General features: G+C 41.6%; 1 protein-coding gene across 5 annotated transcripts in view; it reads right to left on the bottom strand.

Annotated features, from left to right (window-relative positions):
* The window catches only part of Ctnna2 (catenin alpha 2), a 994,060-nt gene that overhangs the window by 332,210 nt on the left and 640,550 nt on the right, over positions 1–21,300 (bottom strand). The window contains exon 8 of one of the 5 annotated variants that reach the window (XM_038318873.1): positions 9,148–9,167. The exons of the other annotated variants lie outside the window; for them this stretch is intronic. Coding sequence (XP_038174801.1) covers positions 9,148–9,167 — 20 coding nt within the window. The remainder of the gene's footprint in view (positions 1–9,147; positions 9,168–21,300) is intronic. 5 annotated transcript variants of the gene reach the window in all.

The following is a 21,300-nucleotide window of genomic DNA, read 5'->3' as shown; positions in this document are numbered from 1 at the left end:
AATTCCTACTGCAGCTCAAAAACATGATTTCTCCATATAACACATGACTGCTGCCACTTTGACTAACGTCAGGTGACCTCCCCACCATTTTGACTAAGGGCAGGTCAGGTGACCAAGTTCCGCCATCTTCACCGAGGTATTCCTTGCCTAGTCTCATGGTTTATTTATGTTTTTTTTTTTTTGTAAATTTCTCTTGCTGACTTTGTTTCATGTGTGTTTTGTGCAGTGGCATGCTTTTGGTAGGGTCCACTAAAAGCACCCACTTTGCCCAACTTTCGTTTAATGTGTGTGTGTGTGTGTGTGTGTGTGTGTGTGTGTACATATAACTTGAATTAACTATGGATAAATATAAATTAGTTTTAACTCGTGTGTGTATGTATATAAAACTTGCATTCAACCGAACGTACATATATTTACAGTTAAAGGTTATAATTGTCTGTTCATTGTATCTCATTCCAGGCTGGGAGAGCACCAGGTCTCATGTTTTGGATTGGTATGTGCATGTATGTTGTATATGTAGTCCACCCCTTCTTTAGGGTATGCTGAGCTGGTCTTCACTATTGTCAGTTCTAACATTAAGCTTCTATTGCAGACAGTTTTTTTCTTCTTTGCTTTTCATAAGTATAAATCTTACTTGTTGAGAGCCAGTACAGTTAAATTTGGACCCAGCTCTCCAGGCAGATCCTATGCTGTAGTTATAACTTATCTATACCTGATAAACAGTCCTCAACTGCTCAGAAATCTGGGGAATATGGCATTTCAATGTTTAATTATTAAAAGGTTTTTCATAACAGAGAGACAGGTTGGCTTTTAGCAGCAGCACTGTTTCCTCAAAAGAAGAAAGAAGACAGGTGGGCACAAAGCAATGTCCTTCCACAACTTGCTTCATTAAGTGTAAGTGCTAACCGCTGGGCAAAAATGCCTTTCATCTAAACTGAAGATCTCCAGACAGAGGATATAATCACTTGAATAGAAAGCCTAGCTGCTCAGGTCAAGGTAGGCTTGTCTTCCTAAAGATTTTCAAACACACAGGATCTTTTGGACTCATGGAGGACCTGCTTCTAACAACAAAAGGCAAATACGACCCTCAATGACCATGGAGAACTCTGAGGAGGGGCTCTAGGTAGACAACCGAGTAAGTTCTCTGTCATTTTTAATCAATAACTCAAGTAAAATTTTATCCATCTAACTGCTTAACATGTTCTAGATAACGGATACTTTAAGATATACAAATGCAAGTTATTAAGGTGTGTGCCTGAAAGTTATAAAGGTGTGAGGACAAATACAAATTATTAAATTTCTCTCTCACACTGCCTTTCATAGTCTTAAAAATACTTTTCATTCTGCAAAAACATCTGTCACAGTCATTCTGACATAAATATGTTGCTGTTTATATATATATATATATTCCCTTCACTTCCCCTTTATAACCCACTAAATAAACTATTCAAATACTAAATACTATTCAAACAAATTTTGAATAATATTTATTATTTATGTGTATGTTTGTTTGTATATATGTGCATGTGTGTTATATATATATGTGTGCAGATGTCTATTGAGGCCAGAACAGGGCATCAGATCCCTTTGATATAGAGGGACAGGTATGGATGCTGGAGTCTGAACTCTAGTACCCTTGGGAGAGTAGAAGCTCTTAATTGGTGAGCCATCTCTCTAGCTTCTTTGTGTCACTTAGAGTGGTTTTTGTTTTTGTTTTTTTATTTACTAATTTTCTGATGGTCCTTGGGACTGAACCTAGGACCTTGCACCAATAGACTACCATAATACGTTGGCACCCCAATATGTATCAATTTTCCTTCCTTCCTTCCTTCCTTCCTTCCTTCCTTCCTTCCTTCCTTCCTTCCTTCTTCCCTTTCTTCCTTCCTTTTGATACAGTGCCATGTTATAGCCTTGAATGACTTGGGATGTCAACAGGATGGCCTCTGCCTCCTGGTTGTTAGGATTAAAGGCTGTGCTACTACACCCAGTTTCATGCACCAGTTCTTGTTACAGCTAACTGGCACTTAGTCTGCAACACCAACATGTTTGTTTATCTCCCTAACTAATTTGTTATAACCATAAGAAACCCAAGTGAAGTAAAAAGAAGCAACTGCCTAAATGACGGTATCCTTTTTTAGAAACCATCTCAGATTTAGAATAATGAATAAGTGCTACAGCATAATAAGCCTTAACACTTCATTTGAAAATGTATGTATGTGCCCTTGGTTGCCAATGACTCAGTTGGCAATACTGGTATTTAGTGGGAAGGGCCCAGGATTTCAGAATTTCTGCAAAAATCCAAGTAGTCTCTCATATTGAAAATGCCAAAGCATAGCCCCCACTCCCAGAGCATTGCCACAATGAACATACCCTCATACTTGGCTATGATATTTATAGCTGAATAATGCTTATATAGAATTAAAGATCATTCATATTGTTTTGTACTTTAAATATCCTAGAATTAATTGTTGTGTTGTTGTTAAGCAATTTAGAAATATCTTTCAAAAGTATAGGCTGGAAAAACATAAAAATAAATCTAAATTATCATCTGAACTAGTCATCATAATTTTCAATGAATGTAATCATAAGAAAACTTCTTAAGTAAAATGTATTAACAGAAAAAAATGAGAATTTCAAATGAAAAAACAGAAGAAGAGAGCAGGACCAATGAATTCAAATCCAATGGGGCTGGAGTTCAGGGTGTAGCTAGCTGGCACACTGCTAGCCTGGCACACTAGGGTATGCTCCCTAGCACCACATAAACTGGGCATGATTGTTCTTGACTATAATTCCCTTCACTTATGATGTAGAATAAGGAGGATCAGAACTTCAAAGGTCATCCTGACTACATAATGAGTTCAAGACGGTCTGGGAACAGACTACTCAAACCTAAGTGGGAGGCAATGGAAGCCAGAGAGATGAAGGAAAAGCCTGGGAAGGAGAAATATTTGGGAAGTGGGAAGATCTCTGCTTCTATACATTTGTTGGTAACCATGGTGATTGTGAAGAGAAAAAAATGGTCACTAAACTGTAGACAAGGACTCATCTACTAAATGTCCTGTTTTCCCTTCCTTGACTTTCAGTATAAAGCATAGGCTTCTACAGGATGTCCGAAGATGACCAAGGTCAACAACATGCAATCAAACACTGCTGCCTTTGTTATCTCAGTGACATCATAGGCTGTGGAAATTTAAGAAACCAGCAAGATAAAAAAAAGTGGTTTCAAGACAACGTCTCTCTCAGATAAACGCAAATCTAATTTCAAAAATAAGAATTCAACAACATGAGAAAACAACCAGATAAAAGATTATTATTTTGAAAACAAAAACAAAACAGAGCAATCCAAGTCTTTATTAGGCAGAGAAAGCAGGCACGAACCACAGATGGCATATTCGGCCCACCAGAATTTAACAAAGTCTCTGTTTCCCAATTGTTTTAAGTACTGTCTTCGTTTGACTATGGAGTGGACACTGAATATCCCAGTAAGGCAATCCATTTGTCCTGTACATTATACCATCTGTGGCTGTGTGAAGTCTGAAAGAAGCTTTCTAACCCAGGCTCTCCTTTCCTCCTTCTGATCTCCTCTTTTCCCTGTCCCTTGCCTTCATCTGACCAGGGCAGCAGCTCTTCATGAATTACCAGCCTCCTGCAAATCTAAAAGACTCTACTCAAGACACCTCACAAACATCTCAGTTTGTCAATCCCTCTGACCTCTTTGTTTGCTTGTCACTGTTTTAAACCAGAATCCTGGCATCATGCTGTCTTTACTCAGCGAAGCTTACAGGAGTGGCTTTTGTGGAAGTTGGAAAAGCTGCATTATCTCTCCGTGTCCAGTGTACAAGGCAAAAATGTCATAATTAATAATTGTTGATTTTATTTATTGTTTTATGTTGTCTTTTTAAAACAGGGTTTCTCTGTGTAGCCCTGACGGTCCTGGAACTTTCTCTCTGTCAATCAGGCTGGGCTCAAATTTAGAGACCCACCTGCTTCTGCCTCCCAAATGCTAGGGTTTTATTTTATTTGAGACAGGGATTCACTAGATTGTCCCGGTTATCCTGGAACTTAGTATATAGATGAGACTGGCCTAAAACTTACAGAGATCATCTGGCTCTGCCTCCTGAGTGCTGGATTTAAGGCCATGTGCCACTACATCTAGCTTCTAATTGCTTAAAGTTGCTGTTAATGACACGCTGAGGTTTTCCCACTGTAAAACGGGAAAGCACGGGCTTGAAGAGTCAGATAAGTGACATTCAAGCCACAAAGTTAAACTGTGGCCTTTCCAGTGGCTTTTGAAATTTTGAAATTTCTGCTTTTACTTCTGGTAGAGATAGTAACAGCATCTACAGAGTGAGATAGCAGCCTTATATGACTGTCTTTAGTCCACATCTTTGGCTCTAAACCCATAGTCGAGGGAGTAAAGTGATGGCTAAATGAATGGCTGGTTTTTAAGCATATTTTTTCCCAGAATCTTTTTTTTTTAAAGCCAGATACAGGTGGGATGCTTTGGAGTTTGTCATCTAGTGACTACAGGACCAAAGTAGCAGAGAAGGGCTCCTTGACCAGGCAGCCTAGCACATCTTCAAGTTCCAGGTCAATGAGAACCCTCATCACGTTCATGCATGCACATACTCAAAGTTTATGAGAAAATGAGATTCAACTAAGCAAATCTTTTGGCTCCTCTAAAACAACCATATAAAGCCAAGCTAACCTATCAATTTTGAAATAAACAAATAAGATAAATAAAAGCAGTAAACTAGATAGATCATAACTTACATTCCTTTGGGGATTCAGAAGACAGCTAATGTAAAAATAGATAAACCACAAACGCAAATCTGTGGCTGGCAGAAAGCCAGGTAACTAACTGAAAATCTGTTTTAAAAAACAATCACCCATGAATTATCCACCGTGTGCATGAGATGCATTCTGGGCCTGATCTGACTGGCAGCTGCAGCCCCGTGAGAACACACTGCATCCACACCGAACCGCACAGCAGGAAATACAGACCCAGGTGCTACTAGTGTCCCAGAGTATCCCTGTGACTCGAAAACCCACACCTCTTTGAGGTCTAGGCCCTCCAGCCACCTCCTCTGAAAAGAATGCTAAGGTGCAGAGCAATGAATCTATTAAATGTAGATGGTGAGTCAAGAGGTGTGTGCAGCAGAACTCCAAGTCTACCTTCCAAAAAGAACTTAGACAACACTTCCAGGAGCAAGCTCTGAGTTGAGCAAGGCAATTCATTGTCCATCTGGATTGTCAGACAAAGACTGAGGCTTATTTTCAGTATTCAAGATAAGCATAAAAAAAATATGTCACCATGGGCTGGCTCTCCAGCTTAGTTGCTAGGATGCTTGTCTAACATGCACAATGCCCTGGGTTCAACTCCTAGACCATATAAAGCTTGCACAGTGGTGCATGCCTGTAATCCTAACACTAGGGTGGTAGAGGCTGAAGAAAGCAGTTCAGGGCCATACTTGGCTACGTATTGAGTTCCAGGCCAGCCTGGGCTATAAGAGACCCTGCCCCAAACAAACTAACTAACATACAATCAAAACATACAGACACACAATTATTGTGTTAATTAATACTATCAGTCCCACCGTGGTGGAAAAAGTGAAATATGCATGGCCAGATATTGATAGACTGAGTTTGGTGCTGATATTTTCTGAAACACACATGGGACTGAAAATTCCTTCTACTAGAGCAACTCAAAGAAAACTCTGAACACCATGCATGGTTCTCTTTGGGTGTTACTGACTTTCCAGGTCAATGGCACCGATGAGGACTCGGAGAGTAGAGGTATAGGAAGTTTGTTTTATAAAGTCATGTGAGGTAAGTGATCAAGGATTTCCACGGAGAAATTAAATTCCACTTAGCTTCAAGTCCTCCTGCAATCTGTCCCTCCACATGGCCTTTGCCAGTTAGATACCATTTCAAATAGAAGGTGCCAGCACAGGAGACAGATGAGTGCTGAATCAGCCAGTGCCGGTGCCGACTGCCCCTTCCTACTTGGTTTATCTCTCCCAGGAAATATGAGTCCACTGATAGCAAAGACTGTTTACTCTATCAGCATCTCTGTAGCCTTTAATCAAGCCAGGATCCCAGCATGGAAGTTCAGATCTTTAAACTCCGGCTAGTGGAAACAATCACCTATAAATCCTTAATTCACATAGCCCATTTTCCTCAGGAAGTGCTGAGGGCAGAAATTCTGCTATCTCAGAACTACCAAGAAACACATGCCTGTCTTCATTGGACTCCCTAAGATGCCTCCTTAAGGGCCTAATACAGAACTCCAAAAGGGAGAGGCAAGAATCCAAATGGTCTCCCTCTTGGCTCTTTTCGTACACTTTCTGCCAAGAAGGATTTTGAAGTTATTCCCTCTTCAAGCTTTGTGAAATGACTAGAGCCACCTTGGGGAGGGGAAAGAGATAAGGAAAATGATCAAATTTGAGGGCTATGGGTAGAAAGAGATAAAGGGTTGTCAAAAAAATGTTCAGCTTTCTAAAACTATACTGGCAAAATGAATGTTCCCAAAGCAAAAGGAATAAACAGATTTTAACTCCCTTGGTAAGGTGTAGACAACAAAGACACAGTTTTCTTTTGGCCAGTTGTTAAAATGTCTTCCCAGGGGAAATGGGAGCTCCATCTGCCCTTTCTCCTAAGGTTCCCATAACAAACCAGGGTATCTGGAGCATGAGGGACACCCCAAAACAGCTGCACCGGAAAGTCTTCAACCAATCTGAATGATAGCTTCTCCACAGCTTCATAGAATAGCCCAGCACCCTGCCCTTAGTCTTCCCAGCACAAGCACACTAGCACCTCCCATAGTTGCTGGAGGCTGCCTGCAGTTAGGACAAAACTGCATACAAATGGCTGGAAGGAGGGGCCTATGAAATCAGGTGAGGAACCAATGATGACACCCACTTCCTTCTTAGGCAATGTCTGCAGTTCACAGGCCCCATGTTGGTGGGTGATGATCTCAAGATGACCACTGTGTGACTCGGGCAATAAAGTCTTACACCACCAGAATGAGAAGCTTCTGGGCAAGTATAAAATATGCATAGCATTATAGCATTCCCACATGAAGAATTTTTCCATAGCTTTCATAAAATTTTGAAATTCTTTGTAGATCTTTCCATAAATCAGAAAAGATAAAGAATTTATTCAGTCACTCAAGACTTTATCTAAGAAAAAAAAAATTAGATCCCAGTAAATGGCAGTCACTGGGAATAGAGCAATGAAGAAGACTGTTACATATCCCTGTCTTCTAGAGGTGCAAACCCGGTATATAAGAAAATACAATAGATGGCATGCTGCATGGGGATGAGAGACACAGAAAAATAAAGCAGCCAAGAAAAGCGAAAGTTAGAGATTAGAAGAAATGCTTCATTATTTATGCATGGAAAACAAAGGCCTTACAGGTTAGATGCACAGATGCCATGTGACCAAGATTCAGAGGTAAGGAAAACATGACACCGGCATGCACCAGCCAGGAGATTTTTGAATGTGGAGAACTGGCCCAAAGCAGAACATCCCTGGGAAAGGGCCACTGAGCACAGACTACATGAAAGGGAGTGGTAGAAGACAGTCTTGTTAAGGAGGTTAGGGTCAGAGTGTGTGTAAGGGAGAAGTAGGGCCTGGAGAGAGCACTGAGGGATTACCATGTGAAAGACTACAGAGAAGAGGTTGGAAGCCCTTCCCCACTGTTTACCAGAACTGTCAGGCTTCACTGGGGGATTATGACCTGAAATTTGGTTTAAATAGAGGGCAAAGAAGTCACCATAAGCAAGCAATCCTTGCCAAGGGGTGGTCCTGCCCATCATTGTCTCAGCTCCAGTCCCTCTAGAAGGCAGTCTGGAAAATTGTCTGAACTTGTGAAATCTCTTCCTGGGAGGAGAGGTACTTCTCTGGCTATGGCCACTTTCCCCTTCTTCCTGAATGACATTCTCATGGAAATTCCACTTCTCTCAAACCATTGTTTTGAAAGCCTGATAGGCAAAGGGGGATACTGAGATAGCTGTTCGAGTTTTCAGTGTCACCAGCCGGGTGGTGGTTGTGCACACCTTTAATCCCAGCACTCGGGAAGCAGAGGCAGGTAGATGTCTTTGAGTCTGAGTTCCTAGCCAGCCTGCTCTGCAGAGTGAGTTCCAGAACAGACAGGACTACATAGAGAAACCCTGTCTCAAAAACTAAAACAAATATATTTCAGTGATGGGAATGTTAGCTTTGAGATACCAATAGAACATTCCAGATGTTGAAATTTTGGGCATAGTTAGGTACAAGAGCAGAGAAGTCTGAACTAGAGGTTGGGATTGGGGAGTGAACAACAGGAAGATGCTATTGAATAAGTTCTGGATAAGAATACTAAAGGAGTGGGGATGGGTGTATGAGAAGTTCCTAAGACTGGGGTAAGAAGGAAAACAGTAAGACCAGTAGAACCCAAACAAAATGACTTGGTTGACAAAGGAAGAAAGCTCTGAAAAAAATTCTTCAGGATAGCAGTTATGCACAGGAATCACATGAATTTAGAGTTACCCATGGAATGCAGGAAGGCCAGAGAGGGGTGCAAAGAGCAGAAGCCAGAGGCCTGATGCAAGAGGGTCAGAGTGGCAATGGAGGAGGAAGTCACAAAATGTTGAAAATATTCCTGCTTTAAAATTTTGTACTGTGGAATAGACGGAGAAATTGGGAAAACAGCCAAAACAGTCAAGTTTTGTAGACACACCTGTACATAAATATGTATATATGAATTTAGAATATGTTTGCTGCTATGACTAACTGAACAGAATATTGTTAAATTTCTTAACAGGCCTAACCTATTTTCTTTAATTTCTGATTTTTAACGATGTGTTCATTTTTGTGGATGTGCCAAATTAACAGCTGATACAGAACAAAAATCACACTTTTCATTTTTAGTACAAGTGACCTCCTTACCCACGGGTTCGACATCCGTGCCTGAAGCAATCTCAGAACAGGGGCTGAGCAGAATCTACACTGCAGCGGTGAGATGATTCAGTGGGAAGAGCCACCACTCGTAAACTTGATGACCTTAATTCATCCTCTCGGATGTACACGATAGAAGGAGAGAACTGACTTCGGCAAGTTCTTCTCTGACCTGACCTGTTTGCTATGACTGTGTGCAACATGTACTTTACAGAAGTCATCACTCCCTAAATAAAGATTGCGCCTAGCTAAGACACTGTAGTAGGGCTTACCAGTGTTTGTAAGATGACTTAAATCACTCAGTCACTGTTTGGAGACTACACGAAAATAGAATGCCATTTTGAACGAACCCTTTCTAATATTCTGCACTCAAGTTCCCTCTAACACAAATGGACAGCTGGATCTCCTGTCACTGATTCTGCAAGATCATGATCGGCATTGAATTTTAGTATATGTAATTTAGTGTGTATATAATATAAATTATATATATATGTAATTTTGTGATTACAGGAAATTTGTTTGATTGTGTGTTCTTTCAGCTCACTCTGAAAAACAACATTATGTAAGATTTGAGGATACACATAATGGTGACAATCCTTACAAAGAACATTCTGCAAGCAGGTAACACAAAACTAGGTGCTGATAATATGCCCAAGTTAAAAAAAAATCATTCTTATTTTATTTACTACATCCTAGAACACTAAAACCTGTCCTCTGTCCCTCTCGCTGTCCTTCTTCCTCCTTCTTGTCCTCCTCCTTCTCCTTCCTGCCAGAGGGTCATGTAGTTAAAGCTGGCCTCAAATTCTCTATATGGTCAAAGATGACTCTGAATTTATAATCCTCCCACCTCTACCTCCTGTGTGCTGCAATTACAGGATGCACCACCATGCCAAATTTATGAAAACCCAGGACTTCGTGCATGGCAATCAAGCATTCTACCATCTGAGCTATATCCCTAGCACTCTAATGGACACCTTTAATGAAAAATTTAAATTTAGCCAGGTCAGAAGAATAACCACAACATTATAAATCCCAGCGCAGATAATACTGTTAAGGTTCAAACTGTTTCCTCCCAAATGATATTATGTTCCTTACTTCTTGTATCTGCGAATATGACATTACTTGGAAATCTGGTTTTCACAGGTGATCAAGTTAAGATAAAGTCAGTAGTGAGGCCTACTCTAATATGCTTATTTTATATATATAAAAAAGGACAACTTGGGCATTGAATGAACAAAAGAAAAGGACATGACTGTTGAGGAATAATCTTTTTGTACAGTATAAAGATTTGTCACTCAGATTGGTTTGATAACAAGATGAATGGCCAATTGCTAGGCAGGGTATTTGGGGCAGAGAAGATGCTGGGAAGAAGGGAAGAGTCACAAGGAACACCATGAGATACAGAGGAAGCAGGACATGTAGAAAGAGAGGTAACAAGCCGTGAACCATGCAACAGGACATAAATTAATCAAAATGGGTTAGTTTAAGTTATAAGAGCCAGTTAGAAGCAAGCCTAAGCTATTGACCCTGCTTTTATAATTAATAAGAAGTCTCCACGTGGTTATTTGGGAACAGGCTGGAAAGACCGAAACATCTGCCTATACATGACTGCTTCTAGGTACAATGGAGGAGAACTGTATTATAAATATGTAGGAGAGCATAATCAGAGGCAGGCATATTTAGGGGTCCAAAGTAAACATTATCAGACTAAGCTGGGCCATGTGGGTGAGGGAGAGGGGAAGAGAGAGAGGAGAGAGAGGAGAATCAGCACTCAGTGTGACCGAATATCCAAAAGCAGTGGGTAACCAAAATGTCTGGATCATATAGGGAATAGCCTCTGGGAGAAGGGCAGTCTGGTTCCTGGGCTGGAGAGTTCAGGGTAGATGGTGGGGTACGCCAGCCATACCCTGTGACAACTAGGAACTGAGGGATGCTGAAAGAACCTAGAGGCCAGGTCCAGCTTTGATATGTTAAATAGGCACCTCAGCCTTTTGTCCCAGATTTGAAACTTAATGGGTATAAAGACAAATACACAGCGACAGACATGAAAAGAGAGACAGACTACCTGTCACAGTACAAAATGGGAGACATTGGAGGCTACCAGAGGTAGAAGAGACTGGTGCCAAGTCTGTCAACTTGTGGGAAAGATCGAACCTTGCGGTTAGTCTGACCGCCAGTGCAGCACTTCTAGTACTTCCAGCACTGCAATGAATTAAACAATAGTTTCAAATGTATAACTTATGACAGCTTGTTATGACAAGCTTAAAAGATGAATATAATTAGAAAACTTAGTACATAGGCTTTATTGTATATGTTTCTAAAAACATTAAATAACAAACTTAACACACACAGAGAATATTTTATTTTCTTAATTCTATATGAAAGATTAAAAACGAGGGACTGTTACACAGGAACTGAATGTCCTAGGTGCCTTAAACATTCATTTGACTGGAAATTAAGTTTCTATGGAGTTAGGGTGATTGCTTACTTTAAATAAATTCATTGATGATTTCAGGGTGTCTAAGCTGGTTTGTTCTTTGGGAAGAGAATTTATGAACATTAATCCATCCAGGAGGGTCTTCCTTCTTTACACAGGGGTTCAGCTTCAGGCTAAAGCTCCCCCAGAGCAGTAGCATGCCAAAGAGAGTCCTGCTGGAGCCATGGTCCGGATGGCCCACCTTTAGGTGGGGCCATGTGTTGATTTTTTTAAAAAATAATTTTCATTGAGAAGTAATTCACAGACCAAAAAAGTCCCTCCAAGTGTACAATTCAATGAATTCAGAGTTTGTGCAACCCTCAGCACAATCTAAGATTAGAACAGTCAGGACTCCAAGCAGCAATCTTTTACTCATTAGCAATCACTTCCCACGTCCTCTCTACCCCAGCCACAGGAAGTTACTAATCTAATTTCTGTCTCTAGGTTCGCCTCTTCCAGACATTTGCGATTGTCCTTTTTCTGGAATTGCACCTTGTGAAGACTCTGGGGATTAGCGACTGCCACTTGGCAGATATTTTCAGAAAGTCCATCCACTTTGTAGACAGAGTCAATGCTTAATCGTTTTATTAATTGATTAGTAATATTCGCTAACATTGATATGTAGCATCTGCTTTATATTAATCAATGAATAAGCATTTGTGTTCTCCATAACATTTGAATAGTGGGAATCATGTATTAATAAACAAGTGTGTACTTCCTTTCCTGTGGACATAAATTTTCATTTATATAACATCATAAACAGGGGAATTGCTGGCTCCTCTGTTAACTATTCCGGAATTTGAGGAACTATTAAGGTAGTGTCCATGGGCACTGTCTGTGGTACACTCCCATAAGCAATGAATGACAGTCTCACTTCCTATGTGTCATTTCCAACACTTGTTATCCATTTTGAAAATTACAACAATTCTAGCAGGCAAGAACTGGCATTGTGTAGTTTCAATTGGACTCTGATAACTAAAGATATGGAAGGTGTCTTCAGGTGTTTATTAGACACTTTTACACCTTTTACACTGTTTGTTTGAGACCCAGTTTCATGCAGCCCAAGCTGGCCTCAAGTGTCTTTCACATCCTCATGAGGTGACTAGAGGCTAGGATGTCTCTGCATCACTGTAGGCTTTAAGATAAGATTTACTTACTAAAGAGACCGATGCCCGCTTTGAAAGTGAGCACTTCATCTTCACTACAGACCTCTGGGAAGGGACTTTGTATGACTGCTTGTAGATTACGTTCTCAAAGTTTTGATCAAACACACCAATGAAATAAAACCTCTGTTATGAAACAAATCGCGACAACCCCCTCTCCCATCGATGAATCTATACAAGGAGGTTTTAAATTGTTCTGAATACACCCAAGCCTTGGGAAACGGAGCATCTGGACATGGATGGACAGTTGTCTAGCATTCGGAGTCTTTCAGATCTGGATGTAAGAATTCTTCATCTGCCTGTTTATGCTTCCTTTCTAATAACTAGTAAAGCATAAAGAAAGTGGCTTCTGAAGTCATGGGAGCTGTTCTAGCAAATTATAGACTCTTAGGAGTGACTGCAGAAGGACAAATATATAGACATTTGGTGAGAAGTATGTTATTGGAGATCAAAACAGGGGCAAGCTTCTAGAACACAAACTCAAGTCATGGATCTGACGCTAACTCCAAGCCCACAGTATGGAGTTTAATTAAACTGTTGGATATCTACTTAGCGTCAGAGGGGAGGAGAATTGATGGCTAATGTTGGGCAAAAAAAGTCTTTTTATGTTTTTTCTTTTCATGATTAAATTTATAAGAACATTTAAAATACATTCTTCATAGAAGTGTATTATCAGATACGCCATTTGCAAATGCTTTTTCTCATAGCAAAGGCTTTTTTTTGGGTTTTTTTTTTTGTTGTTGTTGTTTTTTTTTTTCTTTTTTCTTTTTTCGGTTTTTCGAGACAGGGTTTCTCTGCAGCTTTTTTGGAGCCTGTCCTGGAACTAGCTCTTGTAGACCAGGCTGGCCTCGAATTTTTTTGGTTTTTCGAGACAGGGTTTCTCTGTGGCTTTGGAGCCTGTCCTGGAACTAGCTCTTGTAGACCAGGATGGCCTTGAACTCACAGAGATCCGCCTGCCTCTGCCTCCCGAGTGCTGGGATTAAAGGCATGTGCCACCACCACCCGGCTATTTTTTTTTATTTCCTCCTCTAGATCGTTTCATCCGAAAAGCCTTTAATACTGATGAAGCTTGATTTACATCTAGTTTTTCATCTATCAAGTACATGTGTGCTTGTATTATACTCGGGAAACAATTTCCTAACCCATAGTCACGGTATTATTCATGTCTTAGATGATTTCCATAATTTTTAGTTTTAAATTTTTTACATTTATTTATCATGTCTCTGTGTGTGTCCCCGCATGCACACATGCTCACATATGTTTGCCTGTGTGTGCATATGTGGATGTATACTAGGTATTAGGAATGTGGCCATCAAAGGACAACTTGCAGGTGTCAGTTTTCTCTACCAGAAATGAAATCAGGTTGTCAGGATTTGTGGCTGCACTCTTATCCTTGAGTCTTCTCATCAACCTTTCCCTAGCTTTGGCTTAACCTTTTCAAGTTGATTGTTTTCAAGATTCCTTTTGTTTGTATGCAAGCCACTGCATGTGTCTGGATGTCAGAAGACAAACCATGGGTGTCTGTTCTTTCCTTCCATCATAAGGGTTCTGTGGAGCATGCTCAGGTCATGGAACAGATGCCTTTACCACCTGAGTCATGGCAATATTCTTATAGTGTGCTCTGAGTTTTGTACTTGTTTGACCTAGAAGTCCATCTGCCATTATATATATGTGTGTATGTATATATATATATATATATATATATATATATATATACATACACACATATATAAAATTTGTTTTATATATTATTTGGCTTCTATATTATTGCCAAATAAAAACTGATTTATTATAATAATCTAGTTTCCAAATTTTGTATCTGGCAGTCAGAAGTATCCACCATGAAAGACAGATCTATATTCTGCAGAGGATACACACTAAACTCCAAGTCTGAGGTCAGGTAGATGGGTGTGATGTCACTACAATGCTATGAACTGTTAGTTATCTGGATACACTCAACTAGCTGTGCTGGTTCCCTTTCATCAAGAAAACTGGGAAGAGAGCTAGATTTTTTTCTCACCAGTGAGGAACTATGAAAACTAAGAACACAGCCATGAAAACCTTTTTTAAAAAAGGAACCATTGTCAGGATATATTTACAACAATCAAGATTTTGCCTCTTAAAGCCATGACATTGCAGAAGGCAAAATGCCACAAAGAAGCTGACAGAAAGGGACAGATTAGCTTGATCATCCTCAGCATGGCCCAGACAGAGGGCAAACTCAAAGCTTCTTAGGAGACACTGATGGAGAAAGGGGCTGTGCAGTCAGAGACTGTCCTTCCCTAACCATGGGGCCTCTCCACAGATTATAGTGATTGTACATGTCCATAAAGACTTCAGCAAGGATTGGCAGGAGTAGCCTGACTGTAAATGATAAAAATTATATCGGACAGATTAAACCTTGCCAGTCAGGAGAAGAAGGAAACTCTTATTCATTTCTTCCTTCAATTACTGCTGTAGCTGATAAAGCAAAAAGAAAGGGGGGGGGGTGGGCTCCACTGTGAAAAAGCTCAATTAAAACGTGGTGATGCATGAGTATCATTCCTAATTAGTAATGTCTTGGAAATCAGCCCCACAAAGACACAAAGGAGCCCCTGAATATTACACTTATAGGAAATAGCAAGATCAAGATCAAATGGTTTTGAGCTGCTTCGATCTAAACTTCCCATCCCAACCTATCTCCTATCCAATTCCTGTCTCATCTGATCCCTAGAGCTAACATTAACATTGGTTTGATTGTTGATGAAAGATTTTTTCTATGACTTTCTTCCCTTTTCTCTAATAATATAGTGACCTCCTCAAAGTATAATGAAAAAAAAAACCAGCAAAAATCTAATTACATCAGGATTGAAGATAAACATGCAAGCCATCTTTGAAGCAAGTGAAACTTTTCCTTTTACCTGCATTTATGGGGTGTGCATGTGCAGACACTTGACACAGTGAGCGAGTGGAGGTCAGAGGACAAATAGTAGAAGTAGGTTTTCTCTTTCTACCGTCTGAGTTCCAGGGATCAAAGCAAAATCATCAGGGTTGGCAGCAGGACCCGAGCCGTCTTACCAGCTGGAAACAGCAACATCTAAATCTATACCAGAGGAGGCATCTGTAGCGCTCACCCCGGAGTGGGGTCGGAATAAAGGTCACAACACCTTCTATGGAACATGTTTGCTGAGGCACATCACATATTCTCCTTTTCCTTCTGTGACCGTGTCTCTGAAGATACTATCTGCCCTCATCGAAGCCCATCTTCAATCAAAACCAAGCTAAATAACCTATCTACTGCAAACTCATTAATTTTCATTCAAGTGTAAGACTGTCACCTGCCCAGTTGTTCCTCCCATTTTCTAAATTACAGTTGAGTCTACAGCCACAGGACCCTGAATACTCTTGATCTCAAGTAACTAAATCATAGTTTGTGGCCAAGAATACTTTATTCTTTGGAAAGAGGTTTGATTATTGAATCTCATTTGGGGGTATGCTGCACACACATATCCCATGGTTAATGACGATGGCTTGCCTTTTATAAATGTGAAAAGATGCATGCATCAGAGTCTCAGCATCACCCATATACACACGCCTGTGGAGATCCATATGTTCAACTACCGGCCAATGGAGAGAAAATACCAGTCATTACGGCATTCCGTTCTGAAGCACAATGAAGTCGACTCATCAGAAACTCCCTAAAAATAGACAGCTCTGATTGTAATCAGAGAGAATGTGCATTTCTGTTTATCTTAATGTTCCATCTCATTTTCATTTTTTTTGATGGGTCTTGTGCCTTTAGATTCTGCCTATCCAACAACTGCTGAGTCCCCTTGTGCTGCTGCTGCTACTCTGGATCCTGACCATCAGCTTAGCTCTCGCCAATTGCTAGGCCAACACACAAGGCTGCAGCCTGTGAGATCCACTTATTTTCTTTGTGTGTATAGCTTGTGTGTTTGTAGAGGTCTTTTGGTCTGGTTTTAGAGGACAGGCTATCTTCCACACCAGTCTATAATAGAGGCTCTCTAGAGTAGAGTGTGCCAGTCACAGTTACCAAGGGCAAAAGACTACATTCATGCTTTGCTTTCTTCATCTTTAAAAGAGATTTGTTTTCTTTGTATGTGTGTGTGTACATCTGTGTGCTGTGTATGTGTGTGTTTGAATGTGTACAGATACACATGTGAAGGTGTTCATGCGCATATGGAGTCCATAGGTGGACATCAATCTATCTCCATTTTATTTCAAGAGGCAGGTCCTTGTGTGAAGCCAAAGTTCAACAAAGTTTAGCTAGACAGCTTGCTCTAGTATCCCCTGGCCCTTCTTTTGAAACAGGATTATACACGAGCTTTCCTGCTCATACAACATTTCTAAGGCTGTCGGAAATCTAAATACTGGCCCTCATTCTTGTACTGCAAGCATTTTGTACACACTGCTATCTCCTCAGCTCCTTTTGTTCTTTACTTTCTTGTCTTGTCTTCTCTTCCCATGTTGTGGCCCCAGTCCTGGGATTCTATGTAACCTTGGACTTCAGCACAGACCCCAGCAGGAAGGACCACAGACCCAGACATAGCCCTCAGTTTTAGCTCTGGCCCAGATGATAGCATTGGGTAGCAGAACAAGCCACTCAGCTCTGCATGCCCCCAGCTGCTCCATCACCCTTGAACACCTGGACTCCGGTGGCTAACATGATCCTGGCCATTCTCACAGCCCTTGGTGGCAACAGGAGCCAAATTCATCAGTACAGACCCTGGCTGCTATAGGGCCATGGACCCAGACATGGCCCTTGACAGCAGCCTGGGACTGGATAACATCATGTCCCTACAGTCTACCCAGATGTGTATGACTCCTACTGCAGCATTGCTCTGAAACTCTGAGGCCATAGGTTATTGCCCAATCCTGGGCCTCTATGTGGGCCCTAGTGGCAACCTGAGTCACAGACTGCAACACAGACCAGCTGCAGTTGGCTTGGCCCTGTCAATATCCTGGCTCCAGGTGGAATCCTTGGCCACTCAGATCAGGATTTTTCTGGCAGCAGCATGGCTCCCAGACAACAACAGGGCCAGGTGTTGAGGTCCAGACTCCAGGTTCCATGTGTTCTTTGGTGGCAGCAAGGGCTATGAACTTCAACACAGGCCTCGACTCCAGTAGAACCATGGACCCAGACATTGTTCTCAGCAGCAGCCTGAGTCTGGCTGTCACCATGGCCCTATGTGGCCACTAAGGCCACCCAGATCGGCATGGCTCCAGTGGCAGTGTGGCCTCTGGACACCAACACAGCCCCAGGTGGTGGGCCAGACCAGTGGAATCATCATGGCTCTCAATGGCAATAGGAGCCTTGAACATCAACACAGACCCTGGCTGCAGTAGGGTCATGGACCCAGACATGGCCCCCAGGTGCAGCCCTCACTGGATGTCACTGTCACCCTGGCACTGGGTAGTAGTATATGTCACTCAGGTCTTAATGACTTCAGATGCAATATGGCTCTAGGTCACCAACATAGTCCCAAGTGGCTGATCAGGTCCTGGGCAACCACACGGCAAGAGTCACAGATACTGACTCAGACTCTAGCTGCTATAGGACCAGGGACCCACACATGGCCCTTGGCAGCAGCCCAGCTCAGGCATTACCATGGTCCTGGGTGGCAAGGGGACCTCGCCCAACAGTCTACCCCTCACTGTCTTCTCTGTGACCCCAAGTGTCCTCCAACATCAGACGACTTCTCCCGGCCTTCCTGCCAGCCAGGGCCTTAAGGATCCTGCCTGGCCTGTGGGCTAGCCAGCCCCTACTTGAGCAGAACTGCACTAGGGGGCACTTGGATGTCTTCCTGACAGCTGGGGCCTTAAGTATATGTGTGAGTGTTTGTTTGTTTTGTTTTATTTTAAATGCAGGGTCAGCATTGTAGGACTTTCCACTGTGGTAGCTTAGTAGTAACTGACACCTTGACAGAATCTAGACATCACCTGTGCCTATACACACATTTACAGAAGATTATCTTGATTGTATTGATTGAGGTAGAACCATCAGCCCACTGTTGGTGGCACCACTCCCTGGCAAAGATCCTGCATGAGTGGAGAAGGTACCCGAGCATCTGTTGGACTCGGCTTCATGGTTGTAGATGTGGTATGAGTGGTGGCTTAGGCTCCCACTACTTTGACTTCTCCACAAGAAAGGACTGTATCCTTTCTCCCTGAAGTTGCCTCAGTCAGGGTATTTTAGCACAGCAAGAAGAAGCTGAGACACCCACCCAACCCAACAACTAATGTGTTCCTATGGGGTGCCCACAGCCAGCCAGCAGCTTGGTTTTCTTTGCAGCGCTCTCCCATTCCCCATTTTAGGCCATCTGTTTGGCTGAAGGCCCAGCTATTTCTGAAATGTTCTGTTTCCTCTAAAAGGATTTTCTAGAGCTCCCACAGAAGTACTTCCAGCATATTCCCTCTTCATGGTCTTTCAGCCTTCCATATCCTGCTTTCAGAACAGAACAACACCATGTCAACTGCTGCTGCTGGTAAGGAGGCCACTGAGGGGCAGACCTTTACCTGCTCATAGACATGCTGATGCCCTTGCTTCCAACCAACAGACCTCCCACTGTGGGGCCAGGTATGTTACAGGAAGTGGTGTCAGTAAGTCCTGCTATGATTTATCTCTACCTTTTGACATGGAGCCTTGACGGTTAAACTGCTTTGAGTTTGGTCCCGGTTGGTGGATATTTTCACATTGCCTAGGGGCTGAAGTGAACAGTCAGCAATCGCAGTTTCAAGCACCAAATATTTCACAGCTGCTCATTTTCCAGATCATTCTTGGTGCAACCAAGGGGAAAGAGGTGTGTGTGTGTGTGTGTGTGTGTGTGTGTGTGTGTGTGTGTGTGAGAGAGAGAGAGAGAGGGGGGGGGGGGTTGCAGTATGTGTGGGAAGGGAACCTGGGAAGGCAATGTAGAATATCATTCGTCAGCATCTGTCTTTCAAAGCTGCTATTGCTTTTTGGATTTGTTTCCATAGAAGCAAAGTGGCAAGGCTGATAGAGTCAAATAGAGCAGTCATATAAAGAAGTTTGTGAATTAAAAAAGTTAATTTTATTATGTTTTTCATGTGTTATGGGCGTTTTGCCTCCACATAGGTCTGTGCACCATACATGAGCCCTGTGTCTAACGAGGCCAGAAGAGAGCATCAGATCCCTAAGAACTGGAGTGACAGATGGTTGTGAGCCGCCATGCGAATGCTGAGAACCAAACTTAGGTTTCCTGGAAGAGAAGCCAGTGCTTTTAACCACCAAGCCATCTTTCCAGCCCTGGCTTGAGCCTTTTTTAAAAAAAAAAATCAAATTAAATTTATAGTCCCTCCTAGCTGGACCTTCTTGGGTTGTTTGGATTTTTGTGGGGTGCAGTGTAGCGAGGGGGCTGTTTTCAAGCAGAGCTTGTGTAAATACAGGTTGGATAATGTTAATTTCCCTCTGAGGTTCTGTGACCCTCATATTCCATTGAATATGTACATCCTGACCACATACGAGTGTGTTGCTGTGGTTTTGAGCTTTGATCTATCCTATATTTAAAGGTGTATAAAATGACGTTCTCTAACTACTGAAGTACATTGCTTTATAACCCCCGCTTTTTAAACTCAAGCTTGTAGTTATACAAATGATTTCCTGAGAAAATGTATTCTGATGCTGCAAGTACATCTTCGATAGGAAATGACTTTAAGGTGATTGTTTAAGTAAGATGTAACATGGTTGTGAAATCTTTGAAGTGGAAAATGCAAAGTACTATATGAGTGTGACACAAAGATGCATACATTTATCAAAACTCATGTTCATTTCATTGTGTATATATTTTTACCTTTACAGAGACATAAATAAACAGGAAACTCTGAAGAATAATCTGTGTGCTGAAGTATTCAAGGAAAGGAAATGTGTTGATAGCTATAAATTCCTGCTTTTAAGCCTTCAAAAGTAGACGGAGAAGTATCTGATCAAGCAAAAATAGGGACATGATAATTATAAAATTGAAGTTCTGGTTTTTACAGATGCAATGTTTCCATCTCCTTAAACTTTTGGCTAGAAGTCTAGCTTCCTGAATGAGGTGCTCATTGGGTCATGAGAGCAGAGTCCTGATGAACAGAATCAACATCCTTTGAAATGGGGCCACAGGTACCTTCTGTGCCTTTTTTGCTCCAGAAGAGCATGGTGACAAGGTGGCATCTACTCAGGGGACACCGCAAAGCTGATACCTTTGTTCTGGACTAAAACAACCTTCAAAATCACAAGGGAAAAAATTTTCTTATAAATACCCAATTGAACACAACTTGTTACAACATGTCAAATGAACTAAATCATGTGTAAAGATAGTCTCTTTATAATTTCTTAAGTTTTTCTGCTTACTCAAAAGTTGTTTGTCAGTGGATGGAGAGATAGCTTTGGTTCAGAGTACCTTCTGCTCTTCCTAAAGCCAATACTGCAGTTTCCAGCACCTATTTCCTTCTCACAGCCGCCCATTACTCTAGCTACAAGGAATCTGAACACTCTCCTGGCTTCCAGGGACATTGTATTCTCATTCCTATATCACACCCTTGCATACTCAAAACTAAACCTGGTTCAAAACAAAAGCATTGTTTATCATCATGGACAAAAGATACTCAGCACCTGGAATTGGGAGGTCTGAGTACTGGTTCCAGTATGGACGTGCACAACTATAAAATACAATCTAGGCTTCCCATTTCCAGGATCTCTCTAGCTATAAGATGAAAATCCTG

This window comes from Arvicola amphibius, chromosome 2 (assembly GCF_903992535.2).
Source record: "Arvicola amphibius chromosome 2, mArvAmp1.2, whole genome shotgun sequence".
NCBI lineage: Eukaryota > Metazoa > Chordata > Mammalia > Rodentia > Cricetidae > Arvicola > Arvicola amphibius.
The sequence above is the reverse complement of the archived record's forward strand: the minus strand, read 5'-3'. Positions and strand labels throughout refer to the sequence as shown.